Consider the following 13276-nt stretch of genomic DNA (forward strand, 5'->3'; position numbering starts at 1 on the left):
ACGTATTGGGCACCGAAATGACATATTTCTTTAAAAATTTAAATTTTCATTTTGTACATTAATTTTTGGGAAGCATTTTTTAGGCTCAAAATGATAATACCCCTTGATTCATTCCTTGACGGGTGTAGTTTCTAAAATGGGGTAACTTTTGAGGGGTTTCCATTGTATTGGTACTTTAGGGGCTCAGCAAATGCGACATGGCACCTGAAAACTGCCCTCAAAAGCCAAATAGCCATCTTTCCATTCTGAGCCCCACCATTTACCCATACAGCAGATTATGGCCACATATGGGGTATTGCCATGTTCAGGAGAAATTGTGTAACAAACTGGGGGGGCTTTTAATTCTCTAACTACTTGCAAAAATTAAAAATATGGCGCTAAATGGACGATTTATTGGAAAAAAAGTAATTTTTCATTTTCACATCTCAATGGTAAAAAAAATCTGTGAAACACCTGTAGGGTCCAAGTGCTCACTAAACCCCTTTATAAATTCCTTGAGGGGTCTAGTTTTCAAAATGGGGTCATTTTGGGGGGGTTTCCACTGTTCTAGCACTTCAGGGTCTCTCCAAATGCAACATGGTGCCTGAAACAGATTTCAGCTAAATTTGCCCTCCAAAATCCCAATAGAGATCCTTCAGCTCTGGACCCTACAGTGTGCCCATACATCACTTTACATCCACATATGAGGCATTTCTGTAGTTGGGAGAAAATGCTTGACAATTTTTGGGGTGCATTTTCTCTTTTAACCCCTTGTGGAAATGCAAAATTTGAGGTTAAAGCAACATTTTATAGCAAAAAATGTCACTTTTCCTTTTGTTGGGCCAATTCTGTTACACTCCTGTAGGGTCCAAGTGCTCACTATACCCCTTGGTAAATTCCTTGAGGGGTCTAGTTTCCAAAATGGGGTGACATTTTGGGGGTTTCCACTGTTTTGGCACCTTGGGGGCTCTGCAAACAGGACATAGTGCCTGAAAAGTATTGTAGCAACATCTGGCCTACAAAATCCAATTAGCGCTCCATCCGCTCTGAGAGCGACCGTGTGCCCGTACATTAGGGTAACAGAACATATGTGGTATTGTCGTGTTCGGGAGAAACTGTAACAAAATTTGGGGAGCAATTTTTCCTTTAACCCCTTGTGAAGATGAAAAATTTGGGGCTACAGTGACATTTTATTATAAAAAGAGTAATTTTTCATTTTCACATCTCAACGGTAAAAAAATCTGTGAAACACCTGTAGGGTCAAAGGGCTCACTATACCCCTTGATAAATTCCTTGAGGGGTCTAGTTTCCAAAATGGGGTGACATTTTGGGGGTTTCCACTGTTTTGGCACCTTGGGGGCTCTGCAAACGGGACATGGCGCCTGAAAAGTATTCTAGCAAAATCTGGCCTACAAAATCCAATTAGCGCTCCATCCGCTCTGAGAGCGACCGTGTGCCCGTACATTAGGGTAACAGAACATATGTGGTATTGTCGTGTTCGGGAGAAACTGTGTAACAAAATTTGGGGAGCAATTTTTCCTTTAACCCCTTGTGAAGATGAAAAATTTGGGGCTACAGTGACATTTTATTATAAAAAGAGTAATTTTTCATTTTCACATCTCAACGGTAAAAAAATCTGTGAAACACCTGTAGGGTCAAAGGGCTCACTATACCCCTTGATAAATTCCTTGAGGGGTCTAGTTTCCAAAATGGGGTGACATTTTGGGGGTTTCCACTGTTTTGGCACCTTGGGGGCTCTGCAAACGGGACATGGCGCCTGAAAAGTATTCTAGCAAAATCTGGCCTACAAAATCCAATTAGCGCTCCATCCGCTCTGAGAGCGACCGTGTGCCCGTACATTAGGGTAACAGAACATATGTGGTATTGTCGTGTTCGGGAGAAACTGTGTAACAAAATTTGGGGAGCAATTTTTCCTTTAACCCCTTGTGAAGATGAAAAATTTGGGGCTACAGTGACATTTTATTATAAAAAGAGTAATTTTTCATTTTCACATCTCAACGGTAAAAAAATCTGTGAAACACCTGTAGGGTCAAAGGGCTCACTATACCCCTTGATAAATTCCTTGAGGGGTCTAGTTTCCAAAATGGGGTGACATTTTGGGGGTTTCCCCTGTTTTGGCACCTTGGGGGCTCTGCAAATGGGACATGGTGCCTGAAAAGTATTCTAGCAAAATCTGGCCTACAAAATCCAATTAGCGCTCCATCCGTTCTGAGAGCGATTGTGTGCCCGTACATTAGGGTACCAGCACATATGGGGTATTGTCGTGTTCGGGAGAAATTGTGTAACAAAATGTGGGGTGCAGTTTCTCCTTTAACCCTTAGTAAATGTGTAAATTCTAGGGCTAAATGAATATATTAGTGACAGAAATTGAAAAATGTAAATTTGACCTCCATTTTGTTGTAATTGCTGTGAAATGCTGAAAGGGTTAAGAAACTTTCTAACTGCTGTTTTGGATTCTTTCAGGAGTGCAGTTTTTAGAATGGGGTGACTTTTGGGGGGTTTTATTAGAGAGGCCTTTCAATTTCCCTTCAGAACTGAACTAGTCCCTTGAAAAATGTGTTTTGGAAATTTTCTTGAAAATTTGGAAAATTACTGCTTGACTTGTAAGCCTTATAATTTCTGAAAAAAATGAAAGGGTGCTTAAAATTTGATTGCCACATAAATATGAGACATGGTTAATTATATTTATGAAAAAATTTGGGTAGTATGACTTTCTATTTGAAAGGCTTGCAATTTCAAAGTTTGAAAACTGCATTTTTTTCAAAATTTTCACCAAATTTCCTATTTTTTCATAATTAAAGACAAAACATATTGTCGAAAATTTACTACTGACATGAAGTACAATGTGTTACGAAAAAACAATCTCAGAATCACTTGTATAAGTTAAAGCGTCTCAAAGTTATTGACATTTAAAGTGACACATGTCAGTTTTGAAAAAAGAGGCCTGGTCCTTAAGTCACTTTTGGGCTGTGTCTCTATGGGGTTAAAAGAGGACTTTTCATGCCCTCCAACATTGTGTTATTTACTGCTACAAAGCTGTCAATTTATCCAAGGATTTGCTCTTGCTGCAGAGGTATCTGTGCCATTAGTTTTGGTACAGATATTCGTGCACTGTCAGAGGGTCTGTCCTCACAGCACAGCATCATTGCTGGTTGGTGAGGAACAATCCTCTGATGTTAAAAGTTTACAGAAGAGTACTTTTTTGTAGTGGTATATAACATGCAAAATATTAGAAGACATGTAAGGTCCTGTTTATCCCTTTCATGCTCAGTGCCTGACATTAATAACCCCAGCGTGTACTTAATGCTAAGTTCACACTAGCATTCGGGCAAACTCGCCCGAGATTCCATTTCAATTGGAGGAGAGAAAAGTCTTGTAAGCAGGACTTTTCTCTTCTCAGACAATATCAGTATGAAATCAGCAGAAACGTGACAGACCCCATTATAGTCTAATGGGTAACTTTTTTTTTTTTATTTATTTTTTTTTATTACTTTCTAGAGATGAGCGAACACTAAAATGTTCGAGGTTTGAAATTCGATTCAAACAGCCGCTCACTGTTCGAGTGTTCGAATGGGTTTCGAACCCCATTATAGTCTATGGGGAACATATACTCGTTAAGGGGGAAACCCAAATCCTTGTCTGGAGGGTCACCAAGTCCACTATGACACACCAGGAAATGATACCAACACCCTGGAATGACACTGGGACAGCAGGGGAAGCATGTCTGGGGGCATAAAAGTCACTTTATTTCATGGAAATCCCTGTCAGTTTGCGATTTTCGCAAGCTAACTTTTCCCCATAGAAATGCATTGGCCAGTGCTGATTGGCCAGAGTACGGAATTCGACCAATCAGCGCTGGCTCTGCTGGAGGAGGCGGAGTCTAAGATCGCTCCACACCAGTCTCCATTCAGGTCCGACCTTAGACTCCGCCTCCTCCGGCAGAGCCAGCGCTGATTGGCCGAAGGCTGGCCAATGCATTCCTATGCGAATGCAGAGACTTAGCAGTGCTGAGCCAGTTCTGCTCAACTACAGATCTGATGCACACTCGGCTCTGCTACATCTGATGCACACTCGGCTCTGCTACATCAGATGATGTACATCTGATGTAGCAGAGCCGAGGTTGCACTAGAACCCCTGTGCAAACTCAGCTCACGCTAATAGAATGCATTGGCCAGCGCTGATTGGCCAATGCATTCTATTAGCCCGATGAAGTAGAGCTGAATGTGTGTGCTAAGCACACACATTCAGCTCTACTTCATCGGGCTAATAGAATGCATTGGCCAGCGCTGATTGGCCAGAGTATGGAATTCGACCAATCAGCGCTGGCTCTGCCGGAGGAGGCGGAGTCTAAGGTCGGTCCTGAATGGAGACTGGTGTGGAGCGATCTTAGACTCCGCCTCCTCCAGCAGAGCCAGCGCTGATTGGTCGAGTTCCGTACTCTGGCCAATCAGCGCTGTCCAATGCATTCCTATTGGAAAAAGTTTATGTCACAAAAATCACAATTACACACCCGATAGAGCCCCAAAAAGTTATTTTTAATAACATTCCTACCTAAATAAAGGTTATCCCTAGCTATCCCTGCCTGTACAGCTATCCCTGTCTCATAGTCACAAAGTTCACATTCTCATATGACCCGAATTTGAAATCCACTATTCGTCTAAAATGGAGGTCACCTGATTTCGGCAGCCAATGACTTTTTCCGATTTTTTTCGATGCCTCCGGTGTCGTAGTTCCTGTCCCACCTCCCCTGCGCTGTTATTGGTGCAAAAGAAGCGCCAGGGAAGGTGGGAGGGGAATCGAATTTTTTTGGAGTTTGCCACGTGATGTTCGATTCGAACACATCGAACAGTCTGATATCCGATCGAACATGTGTTCGATAGAACACTGTTCACTCATCTCTATTACTTTCATTACCTGTACAGTGTCAAGGGGATAAGGGGTTTATTGGCAGGGGCTCTCCTCTGGGCAACATTACAGGGATTCAGTGGACAGGAACATATCTCTCCCTTCTCATTGATGGGGTGGAGAGGGTGGTAAGAAATAAGGGAGTGTCTTTCACACTGTTGTGTACATTTAATAATTGTGATCCTGGACTGGCAGCATGGGGACTGCCATGCGGTCACTCTTGGCATGCGTGTCACTGTTGTACTGTGTGGGGGGGTTGGTTCCTCACTGCCTAAGTCTATAGAAGTGTACCATCAGCAATGATGCTGAGCTGTAAGGCCAACCCATCTAAGGCTGGTCTTACATGACCGTAATGGTTTTTGCGGCCCGCAATTTGCAGATCCGCAACACAAATTTCACTTGAAAAATTAATTCCGCAGACATTAATTCTGCAGCAAAGTGCATGCGCAACGTTCCGTGTGTATCAGTATTATGTGGATCCGCAAAAAACAAAACACACCACAAAACACACATGTTGATATCCGCAATTGCGGATATACACTGATTTATGTTCAGTGTATATCCGCAAAAATGCACGCGCCCATAGACTTCTATTGGACGTGCCGTAAAAACACGGCCATTACGGACATGCGGTATACTGTCCGGACCACGGTTGCGGCACGCCACACCACTGACAAAATCTACGATCGTGTAAGAGGCCTCATAGAAAATTATGGGACCGTAAATGGTCCGCAATTTTGAACCCGCAATTGCGGACCATTTGCAAAACTACGGTCGTGTAAGACCAGCCTAACAGTGCAGCAACATCGTTAGTGAAAACTAACTGCACTGATATCTCTGCAATGGGAGAAGAAGCCTGCAAAGCAGAAAGGGCACTGAAATCAGTGAGTCCTTAGCTTTGTTACGGGTATAACACACTCCCTACCTTAGAGGATAACAATAGAACAGCAGTCAGTGTGCAGTTCACACTAGCATCCTTCAGAGGCATCATAACGGCAGAGGGCTTAAAAATATGTGACCATGTCTGTACCCTATCAACAACAATTTGAGAACGTAAAGGGGCTCTATCATTGGGAAAAGTCATTCTTAACTAAACATATATTTGCATAGCCTTTAGAAAGGCTATTCCACACCTACCTTTTGAATGTAAATTGTCTCAGTAGTTTTTGAATGGACCCATTTTTATTCATATGCTAATTAACCTCCCGGAAGCCTCAACGAGAACTGTGTGCTATGTGTACAACATAAGCTGCTGGTGCTGATGACTCCTCTCCCTGCCCTCACACACAGGAGAGAATAGCAGAGAGGATTGCTCGCTGAGACTTCCTGTGCTCGATGGAGGCTAATTGGCATATGAATAAAAATAGTATTCAAAAACTACTGAGGTGATTTACATACCAAAGGTATGTGTGGAATAGCCTTTGTAAAGGCTATGCAAGTATATGTTTAGTTAAAAATGACTCAGTAATTTTAGTCAACCAGTGATAGATCCCCTTTAACCTGGAAAAGACAAACAGCTTGTACTGTAGCAAAGACTGGTGAAGATCATCATAAGGAGCCCAGTAACACTACTGTTTTATCCATTTTCATCCAAGAACTTATTTGTTTATATTTTTGTCAACATAGCTCCACAAACACATGTCCTATCTATCTTCAGTGACATTAAGACTAAGTGACATGGCGACTTTGGCTGCGACTCCTCTTGCCTGAGCAAAGATCACCATGTTGCCCTACCCTAAATGATAATAACCTCGCTTAACCTATTTCTCCGCCAATTAGGACAACATATTACAGTATTTGAATACTGTAAAAATACCCCCGAGCTAAAAATACTCCTCAAAAATGATAGGAGTATTTTTACTGGTCCAGAAAAACAAACATACTGCAAACTCTGCCGGTCCTCTACTCCAACATCAGTGCCTGACCTCACAAATTCTCTTATGGATGAGTAGGTAAAATATCCCACAGGTACACTCCAAAATCTTGCAGAAATTCTTCTTGGAATAATGGAAGCTATTTTAGTTACAAAAGGAGTTCAATTCCATATTAAAGCCTATGGATTTAGAATCCGATCTCATAAAAGCTCCTGAATGTGTGAATTTGTAGGTGTTCCACTACTTTTGTCCATATAGAGAAGATTTTTGCTGTTTTTTAAGTGCTTCCTTTCGCTATCACCAATTTCTTCTGATGCCACACTTGGCCTGGGCTCAATAAACCTAGAAACGTTTACATGTATGATTAAATTTTAAGCATGCAAAAGATCATAGTTATGTGCTACTTACTTTATATGTGAATGCTTTCCATGGTAAATGTGCCACAGATTTCATCTGCAAATCAAGATATGTAGATAAACAATTTATGTAACATACAATTACATAAGTACTGTATGTATAAATACACACACACATTATATATATAATATATATATATATATATATATATATATATATATATACACACACATAAAAACTGTACATATACACACGCCCCCACCCAATAACTACCTTATAATTTACAAATAATTGAGGCAACATGAAGAGGAATCCAAATGCATAAACACCTATGGAAAAAAGACACAATTTGAAACTACTGCAAGATATTACAGATTACTTAAAATTTATAAACTGGTATATAACCCATCAGGATTACAAGTCAAAGATGGACAGGCTGTACACACGTGTATTATATTTTTCAATGGAAAGGGGCATGCCATTCAAAAGGTGCAACATGCATCAAAATGCGTAATATAAATCTGGCTCTATTGACAGAATTCTGGTTTACTTTGTTGGTTTGATATTTTTAACTAACAGCAAAGATATCCTTATAATCTCTATCAGAAAAGAGGGAAGATAAAAAGGTCACATACCGTTCACAAAGCTGTTTATTAACCATGAATACCAGCTGAAAATATAATAAATTAAATGTTGAAGGCATATTATTACAGAAATATAGTCCAATATACATTACTAGTACTTAAATTCATCTTGTAAAGTGTAATATTGTATGGATTCTACACATAAAAAAACAATTTCTACAACCAATTTATAATATGTTTTATGAATAGAAGTGTATAATAAATTATGTCAAAAATTTTACCTTTTGTATTTTATATTTAGAAGTGAGTAAACTGCTCCTCCTACGCACAGAGGGTATAATAAGTATGACAGGTATTTCATAGCCTGAAATAAGGAGAGCAAAAACAGTTTGGTAAAAGATTTCAGAGAATTCATATGACATACAATAGCTTGCATTTACTGCACTTTACAAACCTTTAATGATCTGAATAACCAAGAGTGCTACGCAGCTTATTGGGGAACCTGGGCTCCAATGACCGCGATCAGAGTGGATTCTGATCGAGGGCATTAGCTCCAGATCTACACTGCACATTACAGAGGAGACCCGGTAGCTGCTATCTTTAAAGACCCGGTATACGCTGTACTATTACAGTGGATATCAGGAAGTAGTTAATCTTAATAAAGTTGATATTTAAAATGTAATGTCTCAATATGAATAGAGGCAAAATACTTCGTATAATACCACAGTATATTATATACACAATCAATAAAGAAAAGAGCAAAACTGTCAGTGGCTATCAAGCATAGTTGAAGTAACTATCAGAAAAGAGGGCACTAGCACCACTGATTTGGAATCAAGATCAATGTCCCCTTCATGGTCAAAAACCTCCTCTTTTACAAAAAGAGGAGACCAACTATAATGGAGACAACATAAACAACGAAACTAAAGTTAAAGTGTGTATCCCATTGTGATGTTAACATACATAATAGTAAATATGTTGACCAGTTATAATCTACACTCACCGGCCACTTTATTAGGTACACCTGTCCAACTGCTCGTTAACACTTAATTTCTAATCAGCCAATCACATGGCGGCAACTCAGTGCATTTAGGCATGTAGACATGGTCAAGACAATCTCCTGCAGTTCAAACCGAGCATCAGTATGGGGAAGAAAGGTGATTTGAGTGCCTTTGAACGTGGCATGGTTGTTGGTGCCAGAAGGGCTGGTCTGAGTATTTCAGAAACTGCTGATCTACTGGGATTTTCACGCACAACCATCTCTAGGGTTTACAGAGAATGGTTCGAAAAAGAAAAAACATCCAGTGAGCGGCAGTTCTGTGGGCGGAAATGCGTTGTTGATGCCAGAGGTCAGAGGAGAATGGCCAGACTGGTTCGAGCTGATAGAAAGGCAACAGTGACTCAAATAGCCACCCGTTACAACCAAGGTAGCCAGAAGAGCATCTCTGAACGCACAGTACGTCGAACTTTGAGGCAGATGGGCTACAGCAGCAGAAGACCACACCGGGTGCCACTCCTTTCAGCTAAGAACAGGAAACTGAGGCTACAATTTGCACAAGCTCATCGAAATTGGACAATTGAAGATTGGAAAAACGTTGCCTGGTCTGATGAGTCTCGATTTCTGCTGCGACATTCGGATGGTAGGGTCAGAATTTGGCGTCAACAACATGAAAGCATGGATCCATCCTGCCTTGTATCAACGGTTCAGGCTGGTGGTGGTGGTGTCATGGTGTGGGGAATATTTTCTTGGCACTCTTTGGGCCCCTTGGTACCAATTGAGCATCGTTGCAACGCCAAAGCCTACCTGAGTATTGTTGCGGACCATGTCCATCCCTTTATGACCACAATGTACCCAACATCTGATGGCTACTTTCAGCAGGATAATGCGCCATGTCATAAAGCTGGAATCTTCTCAGACTGGTTTCTTGAACATGACAATGAGTTCACTGTACTCCAATGGCCTCCACAGTCACCAGATCTCAATCCAATAGAGCATCTTTGGGATGTGGTGGAACGGGAGATTCGCATCATGGATGTGCAGCCGACAAATCTGCAGCAACTGTGTGATGCCATCATGTCAATATGGACCAAAATCTCTGAGGAATGCTTCCAGCACCTTGTTGAATCTATGCCACGAAGAATTGAGGCAGTTCTGAAGGCAAAAGGGGGTCCAACCCGTTACTAGCATGGTGTACCTAATAAAGTGGCCGGTGAGTGTATATCTCAGTGTACCCAAATCATTTTTCTATCACAATTATATACCATAAATTTGTAACATGAGAAGCATGAAACATCAAAAATTGTGAATAGAGATTCGGGAGTTACGAAATGAACATAAAACATACACTAATAAAAATATAAAGAGAAATTGGGACAACTGGATTCCTTCCAGCAATTCATATATATCAGTGATTTATTCAATTGTGTATGACTAACTTTGTACCAAGATACAGTAATCTGAAACCTCCATAAGCCACGAATTCCACATACATACCTGGGTATCGTACTCTTCAGTCTTCCTCTCAGATTCACTGTAGGTTCCAAACTATGAAACAAAACGGCAATTACACACTGACGATATTAATATATTAATAACATCTTCAAAGAAAATTGAAATGGAGTAAAAGAGAAATCAAAATCACAATTACTGTATATACTCGAGTATAAGCCGACCCGAATAAAAGCCGACCCCCTAATTTTACCACAAAAACCTGGGAAAACTTATTGACTCGAGCATAAGCCTAGGGGGGGAAATGCAGCAGCTACTGGAAAATTTCAAAAATTAAAATGGCCGAGTTCTTGGGTGCAGTAAGTGCTGGTAAAGGGGAGGGGGTGTTTTGGTTGTCTGTCTGCCCCTTCCCTGAGCTTGAGGACTGGTTTTATTCCCCCCCACACTTGGAATTCAGTCTGGCTGAATATAGGGTATCTGCAGTGCTCCTATTAACCCCTTCCCAACGAAACAGGAGTACTGCAGATATCCTATATTCAGTAGACCGGGCACTCTCAGACACAGGGATACCTAATGTGTATGTGTTTCACAGTCATTTTCTATTTTTATATGTATTCTAGGGAAAGGAGGGATTTAGAACTTTTATTTTTTTTAATTTTTTATTGGCACTATTTTAAGGGAGATTCTATACATTAATATTGTGGCGGGTCAGACACCCCCACCTAAAAAAAAATAATTTTTTTTTTTTTTTTGCTGACTCGAGTATAAGCCGAGGGGGGCTTTTTCAGCACAAAAACTGGGCTGAAAAATTCGGCTTATACTCGAGTATATACGGTAATTGAACATTTTACCTTGATTCAGATTAATGAACAATTATTTTAGTATACTCCCTCTTTACATGCCACACCCCCTATTCATACGACATTCCACAGAATTTTAATTTGTTATTTACATATCAGCAAACCTGACTGGATAGTGTACATGTAGTGGCATATCCTTTAGCGATTAGCAGTGTGAGACAGGGTGGCATGGATACAAAAGAATTGAAGTAATTGATGAGAGGAAGTTCAAAATGAGTAGTCGAGCTGACTTTCAATTATGATTATTTTTCAATTAATTGCTCAGCTCCACTAAGGCCCCAAGGTAAGGTCTTACTGTCAAACATGTCTCACTGACTTAATTAACCTTAGGTTTCATGCAATGCTTTTTAGGAAGCATAAGATAATCCTTTAATAGTCCCACCATGAGGAAATTCAGTGTGATAGAGTAGCATGGATAATACAGTAATATATTACAAGAAAGGACACATACAGAGCTCGGAATAGCAGATAGAAAAGATACTTGGAGTCACAGAAAGTAAAAAAAAAAAGAAAGACGACCATTTAGTTCTCTGTGCGGAGTGATCTTCGCTTAGCCTGATGTTGATTATACAGTTTGATTGCTGTTGGGAGGAAGGACTTCCTATAGCATTCAATCACTGACAGTACTACCCAGGGCTGTCATGGTCTCATACATGGGATGGGAGTTATTCTCCAGTATGGAGCTCACCACAGTATACTTCTGTCACCCACCACCTGTACTCGGTCCAGGGAGCATCCCAGGACAGAGCTGGCCCTTCTAAACAGCCTGTCAATTCTATTTCTGTCCCTGACTGGTATGTTACTCCCCCAGCAGGCCACTGCGAAGAAGATGGCTAATGCTACCACATAGTTGAAAAGGGCCCTAAGAAGTGTCCCCTGGACTTCAAAGGCACTCAGCCTCCTGAGAAAGTAAAGCCTGCTGTGACCCTTTCTGTGCAGCTCACCAAGGTGATCAGCCCAGTCCAGCTTATTGAGGAGCACACCATAGGTCTTGACCATCTCAATACTGCCATAACACTGCACGCAATGGAGAATTTCACAGTGTTTTTCAGTTGGATTAATAAGAAAGCCAGTTTGCCTCCATGTGAAAATATAGGCATACGGGGGTACAACACACACCCCTTGATAAATAATATAGACATTTGGACGAGGCATTAGATCTTAAAAAAAGGTCACTTGATTGACATGGTCTTGGATTCCATTTCATCAAAAATGTCATTTATATCAAGGTTGTGGATTAGGTATACCAAAGCACTGACTATTTATCCATAGCCAGACTGTCTCCGTCTCAGATTCCTTCATGAGTGGCCCACATTCATGCTCAGCCAAACAGTAAAGCGCCTTTAATTCATTAACCCCTTCTTGCCGCAGCCAATTTTTGATTGCCTGACATAACTTGTTTTTTTTTTTGTTTTTTTTTAAATATAGATTGTGAGCCCCACATAGGGGCTCACAATGTACATTTTTCCCTATCAGTATGTCTTTGGAATATGGGATGGAAATCCATGCAAACACGGGGAGAACATACAAACTCCTTGCAGATGGTTTTTTGCCCTTGGTGGGATTTGAACACCAGGACTCCAGCGCTGCAAGGCTGCAGTGCTAACCACTGAGCCACCGTGTGGCCCCTGATAACTTGATTTTTCATGTGGTAATAACAACATTGAAACACTAAACTCACCAAAGTGATTTTGAAAAGTTTAAAAAATTTGAAATTATCTGCTTTTCATACAGATATTCTAAGTACTCAAATTAATTCCTAAATCTAATTTGATATATATCTGCTTTATGTTGTCAAACCTTAATTTCGTACCGACATAAAGCTTCAAGTCAAAACTAGATTTTTGTACTCACCATAAAATTCTTTTCTCATTGTATTCATTGGGGTATAAATGCACCTTGGGTATAGACCTGGCCACTAGGAGGCCAATACTAGGAATAGCAAAAAAAAATAGTCTCCACCTCCAGGCTGTACCCTGTTCACAGATCCTGTGCTAGTCAACTTGTACCACAGCAGTAGGAGAGTGACACAAATAATCAACAACCACCAAAATGTCCTGAGCACGAAGGAGAACCAAAATAGGCCAGGGCAGGATCAACAAGAAAACAAGGGTGGGATCAGTGTCCCCCAGTTAATACACTGAGAAAAAGAGAGCACAAATATCCAGATTTCTTGCTTATTTCATTGGGGTACACGTCACCATGGGATGTCTCAGAGGGTGAGAACTACACAGCCATGTGACCATC

General features: G+C 40.8%; 1 protein-coding gene across 1 annotated transcript in view; it reads right to left on the bottom strand.

Moving 5' to 3' along the window:
* Window positions 1-13276, bottom strand: part of CLPTM1L (CLPTM1 like) — a 45869-nt gene that overhangs the window by 4840 nt on the left and 27753 nt on the right. The window contains exons 12-16 of the mRNA XM_075271139.1: window positions 10215-10265; window positions 8002-8084; window positions 7772-7806; window positions 7410-7465; window positions 7188-7232 (exon numbers count right to left, since the gene is read on the bottom strand). Coding sequence (XP_075127240.1) covers window positions 7188-7232; window positions 7410-7465; window positions 7772-7806; window positions 8002-8084; window positions 10215-10265 — 270 coding nt within the window. The remainder of the gene's footprint in view (window positions 1-7187; window positions 7233-7409; window positions 7466-7771; window positions 7807-8001; window positions 8085-10214; window positions 10266-13276) is intronic.

Source organism: Leptodactylus fuscus, chromosome 4 (assembly GCF_031893055.1).
Source record: "Leptodactylus fuscus isolate aLepFus1 chromosome 4, aLepFus1.hap2, whole genome shotgun sequence".
NCBI lineage: Eukaryota > Metazoa > Chordata > Amphibia > Anura > Leptodactylidae > Leptodactylus > Leptodactylus fuscus.